The 26,615-nt window shown below is 39.6% G+C and overlaps 1 protein-coding gene across 1 annotated transcript; it reads right to left on the reverse strand.

The window, feature by feature from the left end:
• Positions 1-253: 253 nt before the first annotated feature.
• htr7c (5-hydroxytryptamine (serotonin) receptor 7c) lies at positions 254-24,970 on the reverse strand. Its single transcript, XM_049763978.2, has 2 exons — positions 24,206-24,970; positions 254-2,116 (listed from the first exon to the last, which is right to left on the reverse strand). Exons 1-2 carry the CDS (start codon positions 24,670-24,672, stop codon positions 1,378-1,380), a joined length of 1,206 nt encoding a protein of 401 aa, XP_049619935.1. The 5' UTR covers positions 24,673-24,970; the 3' UTR covers positions 254-1,377.
• Between the last annotated feature and the right edge of the window lie 1,645 nt (positions 24,971-26,615).

Below are 26,615 nucleotides of genomic sequence, written 5' to 3' on the forward strand. Positions count from 1 at the left end.
TTATTTGGGTTGACAGTCATAATGGCCCTCCGAGAGAAGGTATGACTACAATGCGGCCCGCAAAAGAAATGAGTTTGACATCCCTGCTTTAGGTGTACCTTTGTCTGTGTGAACCCTAAAGTCAGTCAGAAGGGAATCTTCCTTAAGAAGCCGGTGTGCGAATAACAAGATGTACGTAGCCTTTGTGGAGTGGATATGTGTGCGTGAAGCCAAACTGAACCCAAAATAACATGAGAATTGGCCAGGACCACAGTGACATTATAACTGGGTATTTCTTTATTTACAAAGTTAATACTGTAGATGCTTTGCCACTAAAGATAATGTCAGTGCTGAAAGAGGGCAGTTCGAGATCCACATTACATGATTGAAAAACAGCGATTGATTACAAAAAGAATATATTACATCAGGCCGGAGGTAATGTAGAGAATCGTCAAAAGTCGAGGTAGAATCAGCACACACTGTTTGACTGATGGCATGTGAGACAAGTTGTACAAGTCACCAAAGACTTGTAACGGGAGTGATATGTTGTGACGGTTCATCTCACACACAAGATTAGGGACAGGGAGCAGTCTCTGGATCATATTGTCTCTTTAAGTGATACGTTGACTTGTTTTATCGAGGTCAGCAAGACAACTGTGGTGTGAAAAATAACAAGTCGTGGAAAAACTCAAGACAGAATTCGAGTGTGTGACAGTGTGAAACATGGAACTCTTATGGTGACATTTGACTATTTAAAATCCAAAAGTAACGTGTGGGACAGAGCTTTCAAGTCAAACAAACAAATCATAGATATTTTTACTCGTATAATCCATGACATCTTTCATCGCCACACTTTATTTTATTTTTTTTTTTCTCATTTATTCAGTAAGACAACGTCTTTCAAACGATGACTTCTAACAGAAGTGCACAGGTAAATACACAGAATTTGTTCAACAGAAGAACTTAATATGCCTTGTGCCCGACCAAGTTTCTTTATTGAACATAATTTTTGTAGTATACAGAAATCGATTAGCCTCCATTATCTTTGAAGAGCACAAGATGATTGATTGTGTAACACAGCTTGTCACCCACCAATAAATGCACAAAAGCAGTCGACTTGATTATTTCACAAAGTTCACTCTATGATTTTCTTTTCCAAAATAGCATAACGGAGTGTCTCTTCACACACGCACACACACACAGAGAGACAGCAATGATAACGCTGTCTATCTGCCTTCTCAGTGGAACCGGAAAGCTACTGACAGTGACTCACATTCTGTCAGAATGTGTTTTATCTACAGGCCTGCTGCGTACACGCCACAATCCACGAGGTGCACTAGTACAAGCGCAGGGCCACCGCGTCTCGCTCTGTAAGTCACTGTCTGCTGCAAAACCTCTTTAGACCTTGAGGGCTTCGTGCACGCCCACCGCTGACAGACGGCGGTTGATGTTTCGGTATCTGCAGCGTAGAAGGTCACGATAAGTGGAGCGTAGGTCTCGATTGAAGAAGGCATAGATGAAGGGGTTCATTAGGGAGTTGGCATAACCTAACCAGAGCAGCGTGCGCTCCAACCAGATGGGCACACAGCTGCACACGACCCCACAGATGAAGGGCCTCGCAGTGGATAGAATGAAGAATGGTAGCCAGCACACAGTGAAGACCCCCACAATAACCCCCAGTGTTGTGGCCGCTTTCTGCTCTCGTTTGAAAATGGAGATGTTTCTCCTTTCACGGTTCAGCAGTCGGGACAGGGCGGCGCACTCCTCTGCCACAGCAGGAGGCTTTAGGCCTTGCATTCGTAGCGCCTCATTAGTCACCGTTTCCAGGCGCTCCCGGCGAGAGAGGTCAGTGAAGCGGTGTTTGGCACCACTTTTGCGGGCTGCCCGGAAGATTTTGTAATACATGAACAGCATTACCAGCATAGGGATATAGAAGGCTACGGCTGTGGAATAGATGGTGTAGCCAATGTCTTGGCTGATGAGGCACACGCCGGCCGTGTGGACATTTTTGGCCCAGCCACAGAAGGGGGGCAAAGTGATGGATGCTGACACCAACCACACACCCAAGATCATCTTTGCCATGAGCTGACCATTTTGTCGTGCTGGGTAGGTTAGGGGCCGTGTGATGCCCAGATACCTGTGCGGGAGACACAAAAAGACCATTACACACTGTCTGTGCTCAGAAAAGAAAGACCATCATTCCAACATGCTTATTTCTGGTACGTCATGCTTAACTTCGTCTGAGGCCCTTGGTATGTAACTTGATGCATTAATTTGAATCATTTCTTCATCGTTATTACTCTGTTGTCTTTTTTGTCACTCTTAACTTGGTCTGAGGTCCTTGGTATTAACTTGAATAATGTCTTCATTGTGGTTATTCTGCCATCTTTTTTGTAAAATAAATTAATTTTTTTTTTTTTTTTTTTTTAAAAGGCTCAAGATTTAGTGTAAGTGTAGTGTCAAACACAACGTGCCCTTTCAAACAAAAAAGTTTCAGGAAGAGCTCAGGCAATCTAAAAATGCCAAGCGGTCTATTAGCTCTTATTCTATGACATTCCATGAGAAATGTAGCTGCTAAAGAGGGAGCCATCAATCAAGTAAGCGGCTCTGTGGTTTCGAGTAGCAGCTGAAGGAGTGTGGAAAAACAATGGTGCCGGAAAGCTTACAAAAGCTTGAAAAAATAGCTGCTATATTCGCAAAATGCTAAGGCTGTATATTGCAGCTCACTGTGTTTTGGCAGCATGCCCTCAGCAGTCTTCATTCAGCATCAAATGTATCATGATCCAAAGTAGTATGTTTAGCTTTACGTTTACATTTTCTGTGGTTTTTGCTCTGGAACAGGCGAGGTTTTGGGAGCATGAGACAATCCATACAGATATGAGCACCATACATCAGTAGTGTACAAAACTTAATTAAATTCGGCTATCCTGGTCAGATGTGGAATTTGTGACAGTTTAAAAGGAAGTTCTGAATATATTCATTATGCACTCATAAAAATCACAACAGAAGAGCCCTGCAAATTACATTTTTAGAATTAGATTATCCTGCTTTTGTAATTGAGTCTGTTTTGATCCTATCTCGAGCTCAAACTAATAGTAAACTGTGTTCATGCACTAAAATTTCAAATACATGGTATTAAAATGTATTTAACTTGAATTAAAATGGAAATAGAATACAAAACTACAAGTCGGGTCAAATTGATCCAACTTCCTGAATTATTTTGGCCAAAACGATCCAACAACTGAGTACCTATTTTGCAAAACAACCCAAAGTTGGGTCAAATTCATCCAACATCCAACATGGAAGACGCTGAGATGTGAACTATGTTCCACAACATAGTTTATAAGTACATTTGCATGTTGTCCCCGTGCCTGTGTGAGTTTCTATCAGGTACTCAAAGTCAAAGTCAAAGTCAAAGTCAGCTTTATTGTCAATTTCTCCACATGCCAAAGACACACAAAGAAACCGAAATTTCGTTCCCCCCATCCCACGGTGACAAGACATGGCTCACAACAGACAAACAAGTAAACAAGTATAACAAAAGTGTGCTGAATAAATAATGAATAAATAACACAACAATAAATAAATAAATAAATAAATAAATAAGAGGAGCAGAAAAAAAAGGAGCAAGTGCGCGTACAGCAGACATTCCCGAAAATAGCGCAACAGTGCCGCACGCTACGCAGAAGGGGGTAGCGAGTTCAGGGCCCTAACAGCCTGGAGAAAGAAGCTGTTGGCGAGTCTGGTGGTGCGGGAGCGCAGGCTCCTGTACCTCTTCCCAGAGGGCAGAAGGTCAAACAAAGAGTGAGCCGGGTGACTCACATCTCTGGCAATCGAGGTTGCCTTGCGGGCGAGATGGGAGGTGTAAATGTCCTTCAGGGAGGGGAGCGAAGCACCAATAATCTTACCAGCCGTATTCACTATGCGCTGCAGGGCCTTCAAGTTCTGTTCAGTGCAGTTACCACCCCAGACAGCGATGCAACTGGTGAGGACGCTCTCAATGGTGCCACGGTAGAATGTAGACAGGACTGCCTGAGGAGCACATGGACGCCTGAGCTTCCGCAGGAAGTACAGGCGGCGCTGAGCTTTCTTTGCCAGTGACGAGGTGTTTGCGGACCAGGAGAGGTCCTCACTGATGTGCACCCCCAGGAACTTGGTGCAGCTCACCCTCTCCACCACAGCACCGTCGATGATCAGCGGCAGGTGTGTTGTGTGACCCTTCCGGAAGTCAACAATGATTTCCTTGGTCTTATTGACGTTCAGCAGGAGGTTGTTGTCCCTGCACCACGTGGTCAGAAGGTCAACTTCCGACCTGTACCGAGTCTCGTCGCCCTTCGTGATGAGACCCACCAGAGTCGTGTCGTCAGCAAACTTCACGATGCGGTTGTCGCTGTAGGTCGCAGTGCAGTCATGCGTCAGCAGGGTGAAGAGCAATGGACTGAGCACGCAGCCCTGGGGGGCCCCTGTGCTCAGCGTGATGCTGGCGGAGATTTTGTCGCCAACACGCACCACCTGAGGCCTCTGACAGAGGAAGTCCAGTATCCAGTTGCAGAGGGAGGTACTGAGGCCCAGCTCGTCGAGTTTGCAGATGAGTCGCTGCGGCACAATGGTGTTGAAGGCAGAGCTGAAGTCCACAAACAGCAACCTCACATATGAGTCCTTTCTCTCCAGGTGGGTGAGGGCCGAGTGGAGGGCAGAGCAGATGGCATTCTCAGAGGACCGCTTGGCACGGTACGCAAACTGGAAAGGGTCAATGGTGGGGGGGAGAACGGACTTGATGTGCTCCATGACCAGCCGCTCAAAGCACTTCATGATGATGGGCGTCAGTGCCACAGGGCGGTAGTCATTGAAGCAGGACGGTGCAGGTTTCTTCGGCACAGGAACGATGGTGGCAGCCTTAAAACACGAGGGGACAATGGCCTGCTTCAGGGAAACGTTAAAGATATCCGTGAAGACACCCGACAGCTCCCCAGCGCAGTCCTGGTTTCCTTTCACGTCCCAAAAAGCATGCATGGTAGCCAATCGACCGTTCCAAATTGTCCGTCGTGAGTGTGAATGGTTGTTCATGTATGCGTGCCCTGCGATTGGCTGACGACCAGTTCAGGGTGTCTACCGCCTACCACTCTAAGACCGCTGGGATAGGCTCCTGCACACCCTTGACCCTCGTGTGGTCCTGAAAAATGGATGGATGGATGGATGGATGTTATAAGTATATACACAAGGAGATTTATAATGGATTTTTAGTAATGCAAGACTTCTCCCGGAATAATTTTTTTATTAATGAGGGTTGTGGTCATTTGTAGTGTGGGCGTGTGCGGGTGCGTGCGTGTGTGTTTATGACTCATCTTTAGCCTGTTTGATGACAGAGTTGCTGCACCTATAATGATCACTTGTATTTGGTTCATGAAGTCCTAGGCTATGTTCACACTGCAGGTCAGTTCTAGTTTTTATGCTGATATGTGACATACAGTACTATGTGATTATTTTTATGGATATTCAAACAGTACAATCCCTTTTTTTTTTTTTTCTTTCAAAATCCGATGCAGGCCCCCTTTCATATGCAGACATCCAATGCATCTGCAGTGGGACACTTAGGCTGCACACATTCAACCCGCATAGACAGCTTTGACATGCAGCCATGACATGACATCATCTTTAGTAGCCTCAATGAAATGAAGAGAATTAGAATGCATGTGAAGATGAAATAATGGCAAGGGTGGTGTCATAATTCTGCTCAAGCCCTGGCCATAAATTAGCACTTATACTCCTCTCTAAAAGTATTGAAACTGTGAGATAAATTGTTTTATTTTTTGACAGACTGAAAACACCCAAGTTGGACATCAAACTATGAATGAGACAATAGAGTGACATTTCAGTCTTTATTTCCATCACTCTCACAATAGCGCAACGATAACCACACTTAATGTTAGACTTGTGCTGGGTGCAGAAATAGGGCCCAAAATCTTCTGTCCCATATTGATCTTTATTATGTATTGAGTTTACAGCATAAATAAAAGAATTGACCATACTCTTTCAATACTCTTGGATTTTTGGATTATGTTGTCATTGAAAGATTTACACCACAATGATGCAACATGAGGAGTGTGAGAGCTCGGCGTCTTGTTAAATGATACTTTTATGCAGCCGCAGAGTCAAACCGTCAACCGCAAGGTTGTGGATTGAGTGCACATTCGACATCCTGAGCCAAGCTGCCCCTAGACACAGGCAGTCTGGACAAAATAGAAAAGTGTTTTTTTTTTAGGTATGTCAGGAGTATTTGGGACGTATTCATGTAGAAGCCTCCGGGATTCTGCTGTCACAGACCAACAGTGTGGGCAAACTAATGGAGAATTCCATTACTTCCACTGGACTACCAGCTAGGGCACAGTGAAGTAAATTATTTTCTGCACCGTAACGCTGTAATCGGCCATAGTGTGCAACAGCCTCCTGTCTCTGAGGGTATCTCTCAAACCTTTTATGTCTGAGAGGGAATACGCGGTGAAATATTTACCAAGCTGTGGTTGGTTTGGGTGGCAGTGAGGTAAATTTAGAACAGCAAAAAGAGGAACAGGGCAGTGAGGAAGTACATCTACTTTTCCCCCATGGAAACTTTCCACTCATCTTTTCATCTTTAGACTTCCAATGGCAATCAGGGAGAGCTAAAATATGCTTTTGAAAATGAGAAGTGGCCTACATTTTTTTAGGGGGGGGGGAGGTATGTCATGCTCAGTTTGTCTCACAAGAAATATTTTGAGATTGTTGATTGACTACTGCGACTGTCACTTCTTGTCTGAGATAGATAAAAGATCCTTGTATAAAAGTCTGTAAGACATTACATTGGTGTGCTGTGATAAGTGCTGCGTTTTGTGCACACTGCCTTAATTTGCCGGGCCTCAAGTCATGTAACTGCGTTACGTGTGTGCTGACGCTGTGTTCCCTGTGCATGAGCAGTTCAGTCAGGAAGAGAGCAAGTCATTTGTTCCAAAGCCATTAAGATTTGATAAGCCATACTGACACCTAATAAATATATGTTCAGATTTTTTTTCTACATTTTACATTGTGTATTTACTATGATCCACATTTGACTGCAGACACTGCATGATGACAACATATTACAAACAGCTCTTCTGCTCAATCTGAAAATGAGTTGCAAAGTTATTAATTACTGATCAATAAATCTATCTATCAAAAATTGGAATAAATTCATATTCACGAATTTTGATACAGTAATACCTCCTCATAGCTGAAAAGCGGAGATCTTTTATTTGAGTATTTTATAGTCTTTGCAACGAGGCTTACCACCTGTCCTGTAAACCCTCTTATCACCCTTTTACTGGCTCTCACAGCAATAGAGATAAGTGACAACTGTTAGTGCCATAGTGATAGGCGCATTCTAAAAGCCACTGTGACCATCACTTTCAGTATTGTGACCGAGGTGTATAAAGTAAACATGCAGGTATCGTGGCATTTGCTAACTTAAAAGCTGCAAATAAATCCAAAAGGATTTAAGATATGAAGTCCAAGATGGTACAGTTAACCTTCACCCCAATCAAGTTTTGAGAAGTGGTAATATTACACATTGCGACATTACTAGTTTGACCACTACACTTTATCCATTTGCATGGTCGTAACCATTTTTTTCGGTTTTCAAGATCAAATAGCTTTTCGGTAAACAGGTTTGGCTACTATGTAACCCAGTAGCATCCACAAAAACTACATTGTCCCGGTTAGTATTACATTTTAAATGCATCTCTTCTGTTTGGCGTCATGGAGTGGGATGGAAAACATGCAGCTGGATACAATGGCAGAAGCGGGGCAGAGATAGGAACAATTTGTGAAGACCCATTGACATACCTTTGAAAAAAATTATCAAATTCTCTGTCACAAAACAGTTCTGTTTCCAGTGAAATGCCAAAAGGAAGCTTCTTTCAACATCTAAGATGTTAACACAAATTCAACACATTCAGGTACCAGCTAACGTAGCACTAGCTCGCAACATATTTTTGTTATTTGTAGTCATCACATTTTGGACCCTAGATCTGTTCTCACCGTCACTCATTGGCACCAAAAAAATAGGTATGCTGAAAGTATTGTATTTTTATCTGAATACTGATGAGCAACGGGCCACCCCATACACCTGAAATCATACCTGGTGTTGTTTGAGTCAGTGTTCTCAATCTTTAGGTGACAAAGAAACAATGACAATGAAAGGGGCATAATCAAAAAGTTTAGGTGATCTCAAAAAATGTTTAAGCCTAATCATTCAGTGCCCCTCATCCCTAGGTAGATGCCGGAAACTATACCGATTCTCATTGCTCTTGTAGCCACAGAATTAACTTCTTCTGGTTGTTAAGACAACCGCCAACATCTTATATATGTATCACATTCCCAAGCTGTGCTAAACACTTTTAAACGCTATTGGGGTTTATGATCCTTACAAAAGGAAACAAAGAAAGTTCAGATAAAACACTCCGGGATGTAACAAATGGCTCACTGCTAGCTCAAGTGTCTTACAGGGAGTCGACCCCTTAATTGTTCCTCCTTCAGAGCCATCAGGAATGAGGTGGGTAGATTCACAAACCTTTTCCAAGACCAGGAACAATGACCCATGTTCAGTGTTCAAACATGTTTGCTCTCCAAGAAGACCATGCAAGACAAAGTCTGCAAAGTTGCAATTTTATTGAGCTACGTTAAATTGAAATACATTTAGGTGGTAGATAATTCTATTTATTTTTTGACAGTGATGAAGAATACAAGACCATAGTGGATGCTGAGTTCACTGTGGAAAACCATTATATTTGTTGATGGAGTCAGTCCAGCTGGACGTATTGCTGGCCGGGAGTCATTCAGAGCTGATGCTGACGTGGGAATGAGGCAGTATTTGTAAATGGGAGTCGGTCCAGTTGGGACAGCTGGCAAGGCACCGCCACCGAATTATTGAACTGGTAAACCCACAGAAATCTCAGGCAGTGGAAAAAGTTAGTAAGTAAAGCCTACACCTGTCTTAAAAGTTCCGACAGGTGAAAGTGTATATCAGTATTAAGAATTTTTTTAATTTAAAAAATGATCCTGCTTTGAAGGTTCCAGTAAGCATCATGCTGTAGAGATGATTTTCAGCAGTCAGGATTCAGGTAAAAGATCAATGTAGCTATGTACAAAGAAATCCTGGATAAAAATCAGCTTTAGAGTGCTCAGGACATCAGACTAAAGTAAATATTTACTTTCAGACAGGACAAAGTACACAGTCAAGATTACATGGGAGTGTCTTAGGACAACTTTGTGAATGTCGATGAATGGCCCCGCCAGGGGACAGACTTGAATATTGAGCAAACATCCATTGAGAGTTCTGAAAATGGCTGTCAACCGACTCTCCCCATCCAACTTGATGGCGCTTGAAGGGTGATGTAAAGAGAAATGCCTAAAGATACTTTGGTTCTGCCAAGCTTGTAGTATCATATTCAAAAAGATGAGGCCATTATTACTGCCAAAGGTGCATCTATCGTTGAATAAAATAAAGTATTGAGCAAAATGCTGTGAATACTTATGTATTTCATAGCCAAGACCCAATAAGCTTCAGCATTTGTAGGGGGAATTTGCACCCTCTTGTGGAGGAGACCTCTATGAGTCAAAGGACAAATGCATACTGATTTATGCGCATGTCACAGAGTTGACATTGAATCATTGTTTTAAGCTGTACTGTCAAGACCATTGATATTTCAATCAACATTGAGAAACTTGTCCATTCTTTGTTGTATCCTTAGTTTGTTGTTTGATCAGCGAGGGCACTGTTTGTTTGCTCAGTGAGGGGACTGTTTGTTTGCCTATTTAACGAGCTTTTTTGAAAGCTAGTTAAACTAATTAGCATGCCTTTTAAAGCAGTCAAGGTGATATACAACCTGGCATACAACCAGGCCAAAAAACATCGTTATTCACAAAGAGAGTGCCAAAGAACGCACACGATCCTTTACTTTGAGTTGCTTTTATTGTTTATCTTGTTTATCCTTTGATATTCTCATTCTTTGCTATTCTTTTCCGCCATAGTTAGTTTTCCTCATGACATATTCCTTGCAATTCCCAAGTAGCTTTAGAGAATAAATGTTCGTAAAGCTGCATTGGGGATTGTCTTCGTGTGTGTTTAAATCAAAGTTATTAAACTCCAAGTTTTCAAAACAAACTCAAAATAATTTAACTGTAGCGGCCTTCTAATCAATGACTGATTTCAGAGGTTTTAGGTATTTAAATTTTTAAGAAAAGAACGTAGTGCCCCTAGTGGCGTTTGAGTGTATTGCAAATCATAGAATTCCACCAGCATTAATTAACAACAAATTCAAAATAATTTAACTGTAGTGGCCTTTGAATCAATGGCTGATTTCAGAGTTTTTTTGCATTTTAATCTTTAAGAAAATAACGTAGTACCCCTAGTGGCGTTTGAGTGTATTACAGATTGTAGAATTCCACCAGCATTAATTAAATAATTTAATGAATTAATAATCCATTAATTATTTATGTGATCTAATCATTAATGACTCCATTTTGCTACATCACTCGTTACTGTATGTATTAAATGCTTTCAAGTTATTTGCCCAACGTTGCCCTGAAATTGCACATTTGATGCACTAAATACAGAACTGTGTATATAAAAGCCAATACATCATTATAATCTTACCTGCTTATCCATCAGTGACCTTTACTAAATTGGATCAGTATTGTCAATGTTATTTGACTGTTGTCACAGCTGTGTTTACATGTCGATAATATTATGCTATTTGCCAGTAATTTTTCAAACTAGTGTATGTGGAGATGCACAAATGTGACAGTGTGTGTTGCAAGCTGAGTACCTATGAATGAATTCATTTTTTCTCGCTACACAGAGCAAGGATAAACATTCGCTCTTGTACTCAGTCATGTCATCAGTCATAGTTTGTTTGGTGAGAGCCAACAGTGGTTTGACAGGGACATAGAATCCATTTCCATATTTAATGTACTGATTTATGGCATCTTGTGTAAAATCATAGGATGTTTAATATATTCTGTTATGCTCAATCTAAGAAGCTTACCATGTGATATATACATTTTGTATATAAATGTCTAGCATACATAGTAATTAATTTGAGTTGCTCCTGCAATTGTAACTCATTACTAGACTCTACCTGTACCTGATATAATATTACAAAAATCGTTATAGTCCGTAATATTATTACATATTACATTATATTATTGTTATCGCGTAAATGTAATATATTACTGTACCCCGTTACTTTTGTAATGCGTTCCCCCCCGAATGACTAATGTCATGAACAGACCTCAGAGGGTCTTTCTGTTTTCGTCATGTCAAGCACTGCATACTCGGGCAAACAGCAATCGCTCTGATTTTGATGCAAATGAAGTCTGGCGCTACGACCATCCCACAATGGTGGACAGAGGCGCAAAAGCTTCATTCCACCCAATTCTACCTGATCAAAGTCAAGAAAAATACCAAAACAAGGAAAACTCTACCCATGTGCACAGTTTGACTGTGCTTTTTGCTAGATGAGCTCAGCATGAAAACAGGGCCCATAATGTAAATGTATTGTAACAAGCACATTTCCCCGTCGTGGGATCAATAAAGTTCTATCTTATCTCATCTTATCTTATCTTATCTTATTGGACTAATATTTTTTTCTTAACCAGTCTGCTATTACTAAAAAATAATATGTATCTAAATAAATGTATTTTTTTTTCCTAATTAAATGTGAAATATAACCAATGTATAATGTAATTAAAATGTAAAAAAAAAATCTACCCATCTTTTTCCTACACCGCTTACGCTGTTCAGGGGCATGGATGAGTTTGATCTTATCCTAGCTGATTTCAGGCCAAAGTTGCAGGACACATAAAAACGCACTACCAGTCACTCTCAAATTTACATTATCGCTGAGTGGGAACCGAACCCATGCTGCCACTATACCAACAGTGACTCTAAACTCTTTTACATCATATTAGTTATTTTACGACTTTTTAAAAGTCTTACGTCACCGCAAGCTTTTTTTCTGTGACCCATTTGCACAACAATCAATTGAACAGTTTGCACAAACATACTGTATACAAAACCAATGCCCACAAAACTAGAGGAACGATGCATGAAGGAACAAGCAATTAACTTTCAACGGCATATATTTCAATCCATTAGACCAAACTGGCATCCCCTACCTGTTCTGCATCCTTTCTTAAGCGGAACATAGCCTCACAAGGTTAGGAATATTCAGCAGTCAGAAGTAACAGGATGATTTTAAAATGCACTATAACTTTTACAGGTGAATGTAAATTGACCTTCTCTAAACTTGTGCACTTGTGTAACTTATCAATGTTTCAGAACTTTTAATACAACTTGCAGCTCTCTAACAAGATACACGGCTGAATTCACACCAGGTGTTTGATCCATGAATCAACCAACCATGAATCAGTTAAAATTGGTATTTAAAGTGTCCTCTTCATATTGCTGTTTAAATTTTGATGTAACAAGACCAAGACAGAATATAAAATTTGATCAATTGGTCCTCTGGCTTCAAAAAGGATTTTTTCAGCGAGAAATGGTCGCTGAGCTTAGTGTCATCTGCAGGTTGCAACAGAGATACAGAAAGACCGTAAGACTGAAAGAGTCACACAAGGTCATAGAAATGAATGTCTTTGAATATTTATTGGTTTCAAACAAGTCTCAAACATCTGTTGTGAATTCTGCTGTTCACCTCCTGAAAACCGAACAACCCTGAATGTTTGTTTATAGTGTTTATTTAAAGGTATGTATTGTTACGACATAAATAGTGATAGTGATGTGACCCAGTTTGTAACTGAGAACGTTCGAAAACCCCTGCACCTTACTGTAGTGGAGGTGTTTGCATGTCCTAGTGATCCTAGGAGCTAAGATGTCTGGGGCTTTATGCCCCTGTCAGGGTCACCCACAGCAAACAGGTCCAGTGAGGGACCTGACAAAGCACGACTCACAGCCCCTCATGTTGAGAAACATCTAGCCCAGTACATAATGGATGGATGGAACATTTCTGAAATTAGGTAACTTTTCCCATTGAAATGAATGAAAATGCAGTAAATCTGTTCCATCTGTTCCAAATCAGATATACATTTTATGATATACTATATTTTTCGTGTTCATTTTCTGTTCATTTCTACTCTACTGCAAAATATGACCACAATAAACATTATTGCCAAAATATTACCCAGACGGTAAAACTGACCATCATTTTCTTTTTTTTTAAATTTCTTTTAAACATCTTATATAGTTGATGTCAATTGATTGCAGGTACCCCTAAATGCCTAGTAAACTCTACATTTGACATTATTATTGAGTCGAACGTAATACTCCAATCTTGTGTCCTTTTGCTGTCCTACAAAATAATGACTTGTAGGTTGCTATTTGAACCACTCCTGGCAAGATGCCTTTCTCTTCCTTTACTCAACATCTTTCCTTAAAGGTCAGGAATAAATTGGGTAGACATGAAGAGTTCCTCTAGTCTAAGCTTATTTAGTTTTCAGGTTTTTCTTTGACCAAAGGGTTGCAACAAAAAAGAAGGGGTACTTCACACTGCCACTCTGATATTATCATGACAAGGAAACCGAGGAAGACGTCCTTGCTAACTCCTGCATATTCGCCTGTAGCACAAATACTTAATTCAAAGACATTTTATTCAAATTCATGTCTTTATTCAAAGACACATATTCTGCCATGATGTTACTGTTTTAATGGATTTGGTGACTTAGTGTTGGGATGCAAAGTTGAAGCGATAGGGGATTTTAGTTCCTTGCAGGAATATTCAGTATTAATGCAAAATTCATGGATGAATAAGCATTTTCATTTATTCTTTGAAATGTGCTCTGAGGCAATGGCATGTACTTGCTTGTTTAAGATGAACTTGTGTTGTTTGTGCACGGAAAGTTGTGGCTACAGTGAAGATTTGGACCAAACCCGACCACAAATGGCAAACTTGAGCAAATTATTGATGCCCCAAATTACATATATAGTACTGTGTACAAGTTCTTGGCCACTTAGGTCACCTTATCATTTGTTGTTTTGGCAATGCCATAATTGTCATGAAAGCTAGATTGCCACAAAAATTGCAGACCCCCACCAACGATAAACTGCAAATACATGTGAAAAAAATCCAGACTATAGTTGTTTGCACATGCATTGTAAATATACTGTATAGTACATATAAAAAAGGCACTCTTCTCCAGATCATTGACAGGAAGTAATTGGACATAATGAGTTGTAAATTGAAATATAATAGTTTTATGCCTTCACACTCCATTCCTTCACAAAGTTCTGTGTATTAATTTGTGCAAAGGTGCTGTAATTATTGAGTCATTTTATTTTGTCTCAGACATTGTCTTATTTTTGACTCAAGTTAATCATGACAATAAACAATATAAATATAAAAAATATAAATGTATAAAACACCAAACAAGAATAATATTCAGATCCATTATAGCATTTTTACTCTCTTTCTATCACTCATCTGAGCTCTAATAAGACCACAGGATTTTTGTCTCCTCAGTGAATCAAGCGCACAAATACCAATTTATTGACAGGCCTATGAATTTACTGACACCATGGAAATAAATTAATAAATGTTTCTACGTACCCCTCTGGTTGAGAAGCACTGCTTTAAACCATGAATTTGATCCCAGAACACTTGGATCACATTTCAAATACTTACAAACCTCTTAAAACATTGCAGACAGCTATGCAGATACTCACGTACAACACCTGTACCCATCAACAATTCTTATATTGATGATGATTGTAGCAGTGCAGTCTGGTCTAAAACAACAATTTGACTATACTGCAAGGTGCAGGAGTTACATCAATGGTGCCTGTGCTGATGCTTCGTGGGCCACTGCATGCGATGTAACAGTTAGTGCTAGAATGAACAGCGCTTTGGCGTCTACTGACCCGAAACCGCTGCATCCGCAGGGACAACACATATCAATGAACTTGACAGTTTAAAATGTGGCACTTTCTTCAAAGATATTCAGTACCTCTCCAATAAAAGATAAGATGGATTCAATTCAATGCACTTGCATTTTTTGGAACAACATGCATTTTCTCATTTAAATGAGTTTTCGTTACGCCCTTCATTTGGAATACACTGCAGCTACGCAATCAGAACACTGTCATTAGCTTTGGTCACTGAAAATAAATGTCGACATGGTTATAAATGAGGTCATTAAACTGGACATATTGTCAGTAAAAATGATTCCATTATACATTTAATTACTTTATCTGTCTGTGACATTCCATCATCAAAATACCTCAAATTATACTACTGTACTGTACTACATCACTGCCTTTGGTAATGGACATGCAAAATATTCACACCCTATCCAATTCAAGAGATTTTTGCTGATTGGAGAAAATAGAGCTTTGGAAAATTGTAGGCTGCTTAATGTCCAGTAAGAAATTGACTAACTGTAGAATATGGGTGACTTTATAACGGTCTTTCGAAAAGTGAACGCAAATTCAAAAAAAGTGTATGGTGTTCTCTCCTCTTGTGGACTTTAAAACATGCTCACTTGCTTGTTTCAAATGCACTAAAATACTCTGACCTAGATCCAGTAGACAGGGCTTAAGACCTGAACGGTCAAATCACAGATTTTGTATTACCCCAAAGAGATAGTGAGAGTGAGATAGAGCTTTCAACACATCATACATAGATGGTGGATGTTGACATATACAACGCAAGTGGTTGTCTTCCCGAAGATTGGCAGCTCACCAATGTTTTGTGGACTTTCTTATCTAAATCGTCTTGCAGCGGGATAAACCGGTTCGGAGCAGTTGTTCATGAATACTTTAGATGCATGGCATCTTAAACTGTAATCTATGATTCACTCATCATAAAATTTCTGTGACGACATTCAAAATATTGTGATGTTTAGAAGAGTTTAGAGATGCTCTGTCAGCCTGCCACTATTAAAATCAAACCAAGGCCTCAGTGAAGTTCGGCCAGATGACTTTGTCAGGGTTCACTCGGGCAAGAATTATAAATAGTGACCCAAAAATAGATGATGGGAGTTACCAATGTTTTCTTTATCCATTGCTTTTCTAAAGGGCTTGGACTCTTATTAGTGTTGCAGGTGGAGCCTTTTTTAGTCCAGCTGACTTTGGGTAAGAGACAAATGGGTACAGCATTATTTATTTTGACAAATGAAATTAAGATGCATGCACAGTAAATGTTTTAGCTGTGCATTAATATAATGACAAACAGAGGCGTATTTTGTCATATTAATATAATGACAAATAAAAATTTTGTCTACACATGATGTAACTAGAAGTTGCAATCAAAACACTTGAGAGAGCCAACTAATTCATTCAATTTATTAAAAACAGGTTGCAGAACACTTTACGTGCAAACACTTTATTCTGACCTTGATCAACTGTTTGAACGTGGATTAACACAACCAGACTATTCGATCGGAAATCAAATTACTCCTGCAAGTATACGCTTCGATCGATTGAAAATCGGATTAGTCTTTCACATGTCCCAGTTACTGTGGCAGGACATTAAATTATACAGTTGCAAGTGGAAATCAATCCCACACTGGCTGTACCAAAATCAGCTCTTTGCACCACTACACTATCAGTGATCTAGATGCTAAAGATACATATTTAAAGAGAGGTGCAACATTGAGAAAATGATTTATGAGTTATCGTACACTGAGTAGATAGATGGAAATGAGCTAAACCTGAAAATGGAGTTTGTTTTCTTTTCTTTTCTTTGAACAATATGGACCGAAAATAATGCTGTCTATGACAATTACTAATTAATGTGTTAAAAATTGATCTAAAATAGTTTACACTAATTAATTCAAAGACGAATGGCTCATAAACAACAAAATTGGGGACCATAATAAGTCTTAGAGAACCTTGAACACATTCAACAATTTTCAGTGCCTTTCACAAGAACAACAGACAAGACAGATATCATTTGTAAAAAAAAAAAAAAAAAAAAATTTGTGAACCCAATATGTACCGAATCTTCCTTTTGGAAAAGACCCACACTGCGTTTTGCGTGGTTGAACATAATTTGATCCAAGGATTTAATTTATTAATTACAGCCAGTACATGTAAAATGGGGTCAACAAAATTAAGGGACAACTACAGTTTGTCTGTATTTGTATCTGTGTTTATGTACCTAATGTATTGAGTGATAATTGTCCTGTATTAGTTTACAGGGGCTCCACTGCTTCTACTTACATAGAAAATCGCTCCATGCCTTGGCCCCACAATACATAATTGCTCTCGATTTCTACAGACACCGCCGCCATCTGACGCTTGCTCGCCCTCCTTCCATTTCACCAGACTGCCGACGTTCTATGAGAGAGCTTTCAATGCCAAAACGGTGATACAGTATGTGTGAATGAAGTGACAGAGAAAAAGCACTACGAGCTCCTTGAAAAAAACACTGCGACTTGCTGCAGTGGATCGTTTTTAGGTGTGAATACATTGTGTTGTGTAATTAAATTACCCAGACATGTCATACCATTACGCAATGCCATGCAAAAAAGTCAAAGATTCAATATGAAAAATGTGGCATTCTATAGCGATATTGCAACATTCATTACGACAATCCAGCCATGTTTCCATTGAAAATAGTATGGGACAGTTGAGAACTCAGTTTAATTTGCATATAAGTGTTATTTAATAGGACAAGCAATTTAAACTAACATGATTTTTTTTAAGCTAAAATTACTTGGTATCTGTATCGATGATACTGGCGCCACTCACTTGATATCGATCGATACAAAAATCTCAGGTATTGCACAGCTGTACTACATAGTAAGCAGTAAGCTCTGCAAAATAGCAAGCGACAGGCTTCATAAACTTGTTGGTCAATAATTTGCTCCTAATTACCTCCTAATTGTGTTCTTTTCAATCTCTGCTCCAAATTGCGACCTAGCCGCTCACGCTTCTCAGCATACTGTATGCGACCTCAAACCTCTAGGAATCATGTGCAAATATCTCAGTTCTGGCAGAATGCTTCAACAGCAGACAATCTCACCAAGGGTCCATTAGTAAGTTGTTACTTGCACAACTGTCCTGACTGAAAAACATCTTGAAGTCATTATCGTTATAGCTTAGAGCAGTGGTTCCCAACCTCTGAGCCGCGGAACGGTACCAGTCCGTGCATCATTTGGTACCGGGCCGCTCAAGAAAGAATAAATCATTTGCTTTATTTCCGATTTATTTATCTGAGTCTGAACAATCTTTTTTTTTCTTTAAATGTACCGGATTCTCTCTGCGACGTGAACATAACATTACCCATGTTATGTTGTTGGTCCGATGTTATGAGGACCCAGCTAGTAAAGTTGCATAGAAGTACACAGTGGATTCACATTTATTATTATATTATACCATTGTTTATAAGCCGGTCGGATCATTTATTTAGTTGTATTTGTTCACCACACCTTAAAGGCAGGTCCGTGGAAATATATCCGGTCCTTGGTGCGAGAACTACAACCCAGCAGCGCCTGGAAAACGGACTTTAAACCGATGATGTTGATGATGGTGGTGCTAGAACTACTAATAGACTGTATGTTTGACATTACTCCAGACCACAGTGAGGTATTTGTACTGTACATCTAATAAACTACCGCTGCATATAATATATAAACTCAGTTACAGGTCAATTCTGAGGCACACTGTCTTCCACAAGCGCAATTGATAATTGATGTCAGCATCATAACAATATTGAATTCACCAATGGAATACAAACTGCAGTCAGTGCCAAAGATTAAGTCACCATTTTTCACATCCAAAGCAAAGATAGCAAATATACAATTTGGAGTAACTGTTTTCGCTTACATTCCTAATTGCTTTAAATATGTGCAAATGTTATTCATATCAGCACACACACACACACACACACACACACACACATAGTTAAATACGTATGTGTGACATCTTAAAAGTGAACAACCAATTATTTATGATGGCATTCTTTTTCTAAGTCCCAGAGGAACAAGAAGTCAACACAAAGCCTATTATCTTTCTGATTTGTAACTGTTTATTGCCCTCTTGTTTAGTATCGACTAATAATGGATTACAACATTGTAATGCCAAACTTGAAGCTTGATTTATGCAACACTAAAGTCACTCAGCACTCCACCCTTTTTATCCTTCCTGTCTCTGGAGATTGTTGAATAAATAGAGTGGCAAGTAGACAATAGTAAAGTATAGCTCTGGTCACTATCAGCTTGCCGGTTATTAATAATCCATCATACTCCATGTCAAGTTTCACAAGGGAGTGAAACATTCCCATCCTGCTACTGCTGCTGCTTGTGTTGTAGCTATCTAAATATATGTATTTTTTGTTTGGTTAAAAAAAAAAAAAAAAGGGTTTGTATGTACATAAACCCACTCAAAGCTGTGTAAGATTTCAATATAAGTAAGACTTTAAAAACCAAAGATGGTGGTGATTTTTTTTAGCTGGCAAACACTTGAAAATCCCAAGTTCCTTCCTGGCCTCATTTTCAGTTGTGTGGTTGCGTTCAAGAGGTTGCAGATTAGAGCGGAAGGATAATTTTGATTGAAGTGAATCACAATACAGACAGCAATAAAATGCAGCAAAAAATAAAACGTAAAGTACAATTTGGATGGTCATGTGTCATGAGACAACACTTTTCTCTGATTTATTCAGTTGAATTGACATACAGAAACTTGGGAGACAGATGTCTGCATGACTTTCCCAGTTGGATCGCACAAATAAACATTTTCAAGATAAATTGGTGCCATATTGAGACTCGTATTGAGTCTTTTGAGTGTTTTATACTACTGCAAGATGTATACCTTTGATGGACTTAATCTTGTTTCTTTTGTTTTTGTTCTGCTAAGAAAATGGATCATTTGTTTATTCCTTTATTCAGAACAAAACCGAAACTGAAAAAATGAAATAATTACTTGTTTTCTTAATATTTGTTCCAAAACTTAAAATGGGAAAAAAAGGAGACTCATTTACAGATTTTGTGCACAAATGCAAAATGATTTTTTTTCTGCACAAATGCAAAAAGGGGGGGGGGGGGGGGGACTGATAACTGGTGATTTGGACAAATCATTCAGTTTGGATATTTTTATAGCAAGTTGTGTGAACTGAGAGAAATCTTGAAATGGAAGGGAGCGCTCACCTGATTTGTGGCCGGAAATTGTATTTATTTCTGTTGACACTGAGGCATGAGCACAAGTGTTTTGCTTTGGTTGGCTGGATGAGTGTCAAAACCAGAAAGAGAAAAAAATTCACCAGTAGATAAATACTCACATTCTTTGTCCACTCAAGAATGTCAACAATGAAACCGCATCATCTACTTACTGTATGTCATTAGAGTTGAGACTGTTTTGGTTTTTGAATCTCAAAATTAACAGAGTTTAATTTTTTAATGAAGAATGTTACAATATACGTTTGTCTATTCTATTTCCATGATGGTAAAATGTCTTGAAATAAAAGAACCACCAGGACCAGCATCCCAAAACAGATTATCAGAAGTTTCATTGTACATATTTTGGTTTTGGACCTTTTCATTTTTTATTTTAAAACCACTTCACACGCACACCCAAGCACATGCAGCCTACAATCTACCTTCAGGTTGTTTTGTAATAAATGTCAAACAGGTAATGAAACAGGAAACCAACAGCTGCAGTTGGTTATACAAGCAGCACTTACAAATGATTAACCAACCAAATTCTCGCACCATATGTCTTTTGTGATTTCTGAAATACTTTCATTGTAAAAACTTTGCAAGTGATTGCCCCAAGATCACGGGCATACACTAAATGGAATTTTCTTTTGTTTCCTCTTCGAAGATTAAAACTGTAGTCAGCATGAAATACTCAGAATGGTTTGTTGCATTAACTATGCTTGTGATCATGGGATTCTCAAATATCGTCATATTTCCTGACTCAAACGTGCCCTTTTGGAATTTTTCAAAGAATTCCTTCACAGACAAACTTCCTTTGAGCTGATCATCCTGTAGGAAATATCCAGTACTACACAAGGTGGAAGTTGGAAAGGAAAAGTGCCCGAGAGCAGAGCTTGGGCGTCACATCACATTACCTGAGGATGCATCAGCAATGTCAGGTCATGCATGTGTGTGTACGTGCGTGCGTGTGTGTGTGCGCGTGTGTGTTACTGCGGGTGAATATTCCCCAGCTGCACTCTCTGCAGGGACAGACCCACCTCACAAATTCTTAAAAATGTGAACATTGCTTCTTACCGAAATAGTTGTTTGATTTCCCATGCTGAGTGTAACCTACAGTCAACTTTTACAGTTACTGATATTTATATATGATATAGTTTATCATCCAAACTCTAACGTTAGCGCCTTCATTCCTTCAGTATGACTTTCCTAAAACATCCAAGGAACTACAGGAAAGCACCCTCTCTTCCCACTGTTTTGAATAAATCATTTATGTTGACTTTTGAATTATTGATTGTGTACATATTACACTCAGGGAACTTGTAGAAAAAAGTGAAACCAAAACACATTTTATCTTATGGCAGGGTGTCTTCATACACCTCAATCTTAAAATTCATGCATGCAATGTGAATGACTTCATCTTTTCTCTTTATAACACAGACAGAAACAATCATTTCAATTATGCAACTGAATGTTAACTTAAGCAACAGAGGTGATGAATTACTTATCCATGTGTGGCCATCAACATTATGACATCATCAATCAGATTTTAGATTGAAATATAAATGCCATGGGAGTGAAGTTAGGGTTCCGAAAGATGTATAAAATGTATTTGGAATTCCCTTATCAATTGGTCTGCTATAGTCTTAAATGTTTTTTTCATCATATCATGCCATACATAGTTAAATGGATGCAATTATAGAACAGCATAGAAATCTGAGAGTTTTCCAACCTGGCTTTTGAAACCTAGTATCCCAGACACTAACAATGCCACTACCCAATCAGCCAAAGGGTTCAACCTAACTGGACAGTGCATTTTGTTATTTGTGGTTGTATTGTAACACCACCCCGTCCCTCAGCAAGCATGTCCATGCACAGCATACCAGCTCCTTCACTTCTTCATAAACACAAATTAATCTGGCAAAGAAGGCAACTTGACTAATCAGCCAGCCAAAGTCAACCTTTAGCTTGACCCATGTCAGACGTGCTGAGGGAACCCTTCTTTTCCGAAAAGAAAAAAGGTTAGTCTATCTAATGTGGGATACACTTTGTATGGGATTGATTAAGGGGCATTTGTCTGCTGGAAATTTTGATTTTTGAATTACAGAGTTCGGTAAAAAGATGTAAGCACTGGTTTCAACAAGAGGGTATTGGTGACTTTTCAAACGCCTATTCTGGTGAGATGTTATCAGTGTTCCTGCTGTCCTATTATAATGTCAAACTAACTATATCATCCAAGTAAAACCAATTTTGTTGTTGAATATGGCCAAAAAGAATGCCCATTTACAAAACAAAATTTACGATCTAGCAATTGTATTGATGGCTTCCATTTTCAGTGATCACTCATCCCGCCTGTACACTAAACAGAAGGCAATAGTATGGCACCATTCATTTCGTTGTTATCATTTTTTAATGTATATTGTATCTGTGTTTGTTGAATTGGAACCAAATGTACCTATTCCAGCAATCATGCTCCAGAAGGCAGAGGAGGGAAACTGCATGCAGTCCTATTACCTGGATACTAATCAAGTCTTAACTGAGGACAGCAGCGAAGGATGGATGTCGGACCGGCAAAATTGGGTAAAGTGCCCACCTCTGCCCATAACTGAGCTCACAGTTTGCTATTTTCCATGGGTCTTTCTGGCGTTATCTGTCGCTGATTAGATTTTGGGCGGGAAAGGTCAGAGATACTGAATTCCACCTTAGTGGTCTCTCGGAGAACATCCTTATAAACCAGTGGGATTAAATATTTATTGGGCCTGTGCTTCTGGCTCCATGATGTCAAAAGATAGCATTAACTTCCTCATCATGACAGTCAACATTTCTAGAATCCTGACCAACCCCTATCCTGCAGTTTATAAGTCTACGTAAGTCTTCAATCACATTCAAAACAGCTATCCTATCATCAGTACTCACCATACCGCAGAAAATTATCTGAGTCCTGCTTTGATTGTTATGTTAACTCTTCTCTCATTTGTTTCATTGTGATGACTGTACTGTTCAACACAACTAGTGTAAGTTAATTCTAGTGTGTTCTAAGTACGAAAACTTGGATTTTTCTGATAACAGATGCTTACTCGCTCTAAATTTATTCAGTGATGTTTCTTGTTTCATGTAGTATTGAGCCATTCACATAACCTGATACGTAGTATTAGCAAAAAGAGGACGGGTCTTATATACATTCATTAATGCTAATAATAAATGCACGTTGCATTGGGGTGTAAAGACGCCAAAAATCTATTCTACTAGGTAAGATGATGATGTTCATTGGTTCCATAATATATACATAGTATGTACTATAAAAGTGGAACTCATGCTATGACTATAAGGAATGAATGCAAACCTTTAACATACTGTATCACTCAGCTCTGTGGCTTCCTTATACACACACACACCAAGTCTTTTTTCACCCTCAGAGTTTCATGCAGCTGTTATTACATTTAAATTTATCTTGCAGAAGAATAGATTAAATACCATTACCTCGACTTTTTCATTACAATTTCAGCAGGAAGTGCAAACTCATTTGTCACAGGCAGACCCACCACTTCCCCAATAACTAGTGCTGAAAGCATCTAAGTATCCTACACTTTTAACCCAAAATAATGAAGTTGTTTTGGCACTGACAAAATTTAATCCATATCATGAATTGAACATGCTGGGGAGCCATACAGTATGTCCTGAGTGCACAGGATAGGTGAAATTTGCTTTAAAAGTCCTGACTCCTGCAGTTGATCCAAATTACACTTCCCACGCCTCTGGTCAAGCAGATTAATTAAATGTGCCGTAAATTAATGAGTGTGCGTGTGCATTTGCTGCTCCAGTGAGTGTAGCAATTAGAATATCTGCTGATCTGAATTTTGCCTCCCCTGGCTCCAAATATCCCGTTATTAGATGCATTTGACTCCCACTTTATTATTGGCGGATGAAATCTGCTTACTTACTCACTTACACAGTGTAACCTGTTCATTGAGTCCAACTTGAGCTCAGGTCGGATTCTTTAAGGCAGGCGCGCGCATATAAGCAATTTACGTTTCGTGACGTACTGTACCTGTCCACGCTGATCACACAGAGGGTCATGATGGACGCCGTGCAGCACATTACATCCATGCCGATGAATATGTTGCAAAAGACCTCGCCAAAAAGCCACTTGCCCCCGGTGAGGTCAGTCACTATAACAAATGGCATCACCACTATGGCCACGGACAAGTCGGCCACGGCTAAAGACACCAGGAGGTAGTTTGAAGGCTGCCGTAATTTCTTCACCACGCACACCGCGATTACGACCAGCGTGTTTCCCATCACCGTGACCGCTGTGATGACAGCCAGCATCACTCCGATGATGATCTTCTCCGGGCGCCTGAAATTCAGCAGCTGCTCCCCGCACGACTCATTCCGCATGGTTGTGGGTCCGATGTTCTGCAGGACGTTGTAAAAAAGCTGCCAGGTGCCATTAGTAACTTCAGAAATATCTTCCTTCTTGTTCAATGGGAGCTCAATGCCTGAAGTGTTGAACATCACGACAACGCTACTGAATAAAGTAAAGGCACAATTCGCCAGCGCACTCCAACGCGCATATTGGGATGTTGGTGACCTGCTTTCCAGTCCGATTCAGTACAATTCACTTCGAGACAGTTGTAGATTCACTTCATCAAGGCGTTTGCCTTCGGAGCAGAACACAGTTTTGGGTGCTGGTGGTTTCCGGTCCAAAGATAGTCCGTCTCACGGAGCGCAATACCTTGTTCGTCCAAAGCAAAGCAACAGTAAGGACAATGTGAAGAGATGCTTTCATGTATGTCTTGTGACGCTCTCTCTCTCTCTCTCTCTCTCTCTCTCTCTCTCTCTCTCTCTCTCTCTCTCTCTCTCTCTCTCTCTCTCTCTCTCTCTCTCTCAGAGTGATTCATATGATGACGAAAGAGGGCGCTCCAAATACGGATGAGAAATTATTTCGCTAGTACTCTTAGTATTGGGTGTAATAATAGAATGTACACCCTTAAAAATGCTAGGTTACAAACAACCTAATTTGGGTTACATATTGGACTGGCACAGTAAATTGGGTCAAACTGACCAAAACAACCCATAAAATCATTTTTTCTTTTCAAAACAACTGAACAACCAATTCTTAACCCAACAGTCATTGTAATGGCTAAATCATTCACACTGCAAGGAGAGCATTGCACAACAATTTGTGAAAATACAGCACACATGCACACTTGTTGTTGTTGTTGTTGTTTACAAATTTCCAACAAAGCAAAGCAATGAAACAGTTCTTTATCTAAATGTTAATTCATTTGAGCAAGTACTGTACTACTACTCAAAATCTCTCTTTCCATGGGCCTATGAATGTTTTCCTTAACACAGATCAGTCTCCCTGTCCCCTTTACAGAAAAACTGTATCAAAGCATAATGTTTTCTCCCCCTGCTTTACAGTCAGTAGGTGCGGTGTTCTTGGGATGCAACTCGGCTTCAGTTTTCCCCCCAAACAGCATGAGTGGAGCTTGTGCCAAAAAGTTCTATTTTTGTTTCATTGGACCACATGGTTTCAAGCTTCAATTAAGCCTGGACATGAACGGTCTTAAACACGAGGACACTGCAGGATTTGAGTCCCTGTTGGCGTAGTGTGTTAATGATGTAACTTGTATTACATACTTTTCTCTCAGTTCTCTGTAGGTTATTCACCAGTGTAGGTCTCAGATTTTTGATCACTGTTCTCATGATCATTTTGATCCCACGGGGATGTTATCTTGCATGGCACCCCCCATAATTTACTACGTAGATATGTATGCTGATAGAAAAGCATGACCCTAGTGAAGATAAGCGAGACATAAAATGGATAGTTAGATAGAGAAGCTTGTGGGAGAGTTTGGCTAGTTGCATCATTATCATCATCCAGGCAGAAACAGTTGTAATGTGACCCATAATCCTGCCTGTCATTCCTGTTCCTCAATTGAAGATGCAGGCCTTGGCAAACTCGGCTGCTGACTCCTAATTATCTACTGTGCAGTCTGACAGGCAGGTCTGCAATGACTGTCACATCAGATGAATGCCACTTTCTCTTAGGCCTCCTGCTGTCAAGAAAATTTGGTCCATTAACACTAAGGCTATTACTAATCTGTATAAGTCACGAAAGATGGGTCAGACTTCCAGGGTGAAAACACTGTGAGTCAAATTCTTACTCTTTACACAGAGCAACTATTCTGCGGGTCAGTGTCTTTCTTTCATTGCTCCAGAGGGTCTCCTAATATTAAGGCTAAAAAATAAATAGAAGATTAAGACACAATCGTTAAAAGAGGCACATATGAGATTACTCCACTGCAAATAAAAAAGTTAATGAAGCATTTGAGCAGTGGCGTGACAAAACATTTTGTTATGATCTTCGACAGTCCTTATGGTGGCCAGAAATTAAATTGTTCAAAAAGACAACTTTTTGGTTGTCAAGGTTGGTCAAATTTCTATTGTCG

This window comes from Syngnathus scovelli, chromosome 3 (assembly GCF_024217435.2).
Source record: "Syngnathus scovelli strain Florida chromosome 3, RoL_Ssco_1.2, whole genome shotgun sequence".
Lineage (NCBI taxonomy): Eukaryota > Metazoa > Chordata > Actinopteri > Syngnathiformes > Syngnathidae > Syngnathus > Syngnathus scovelli.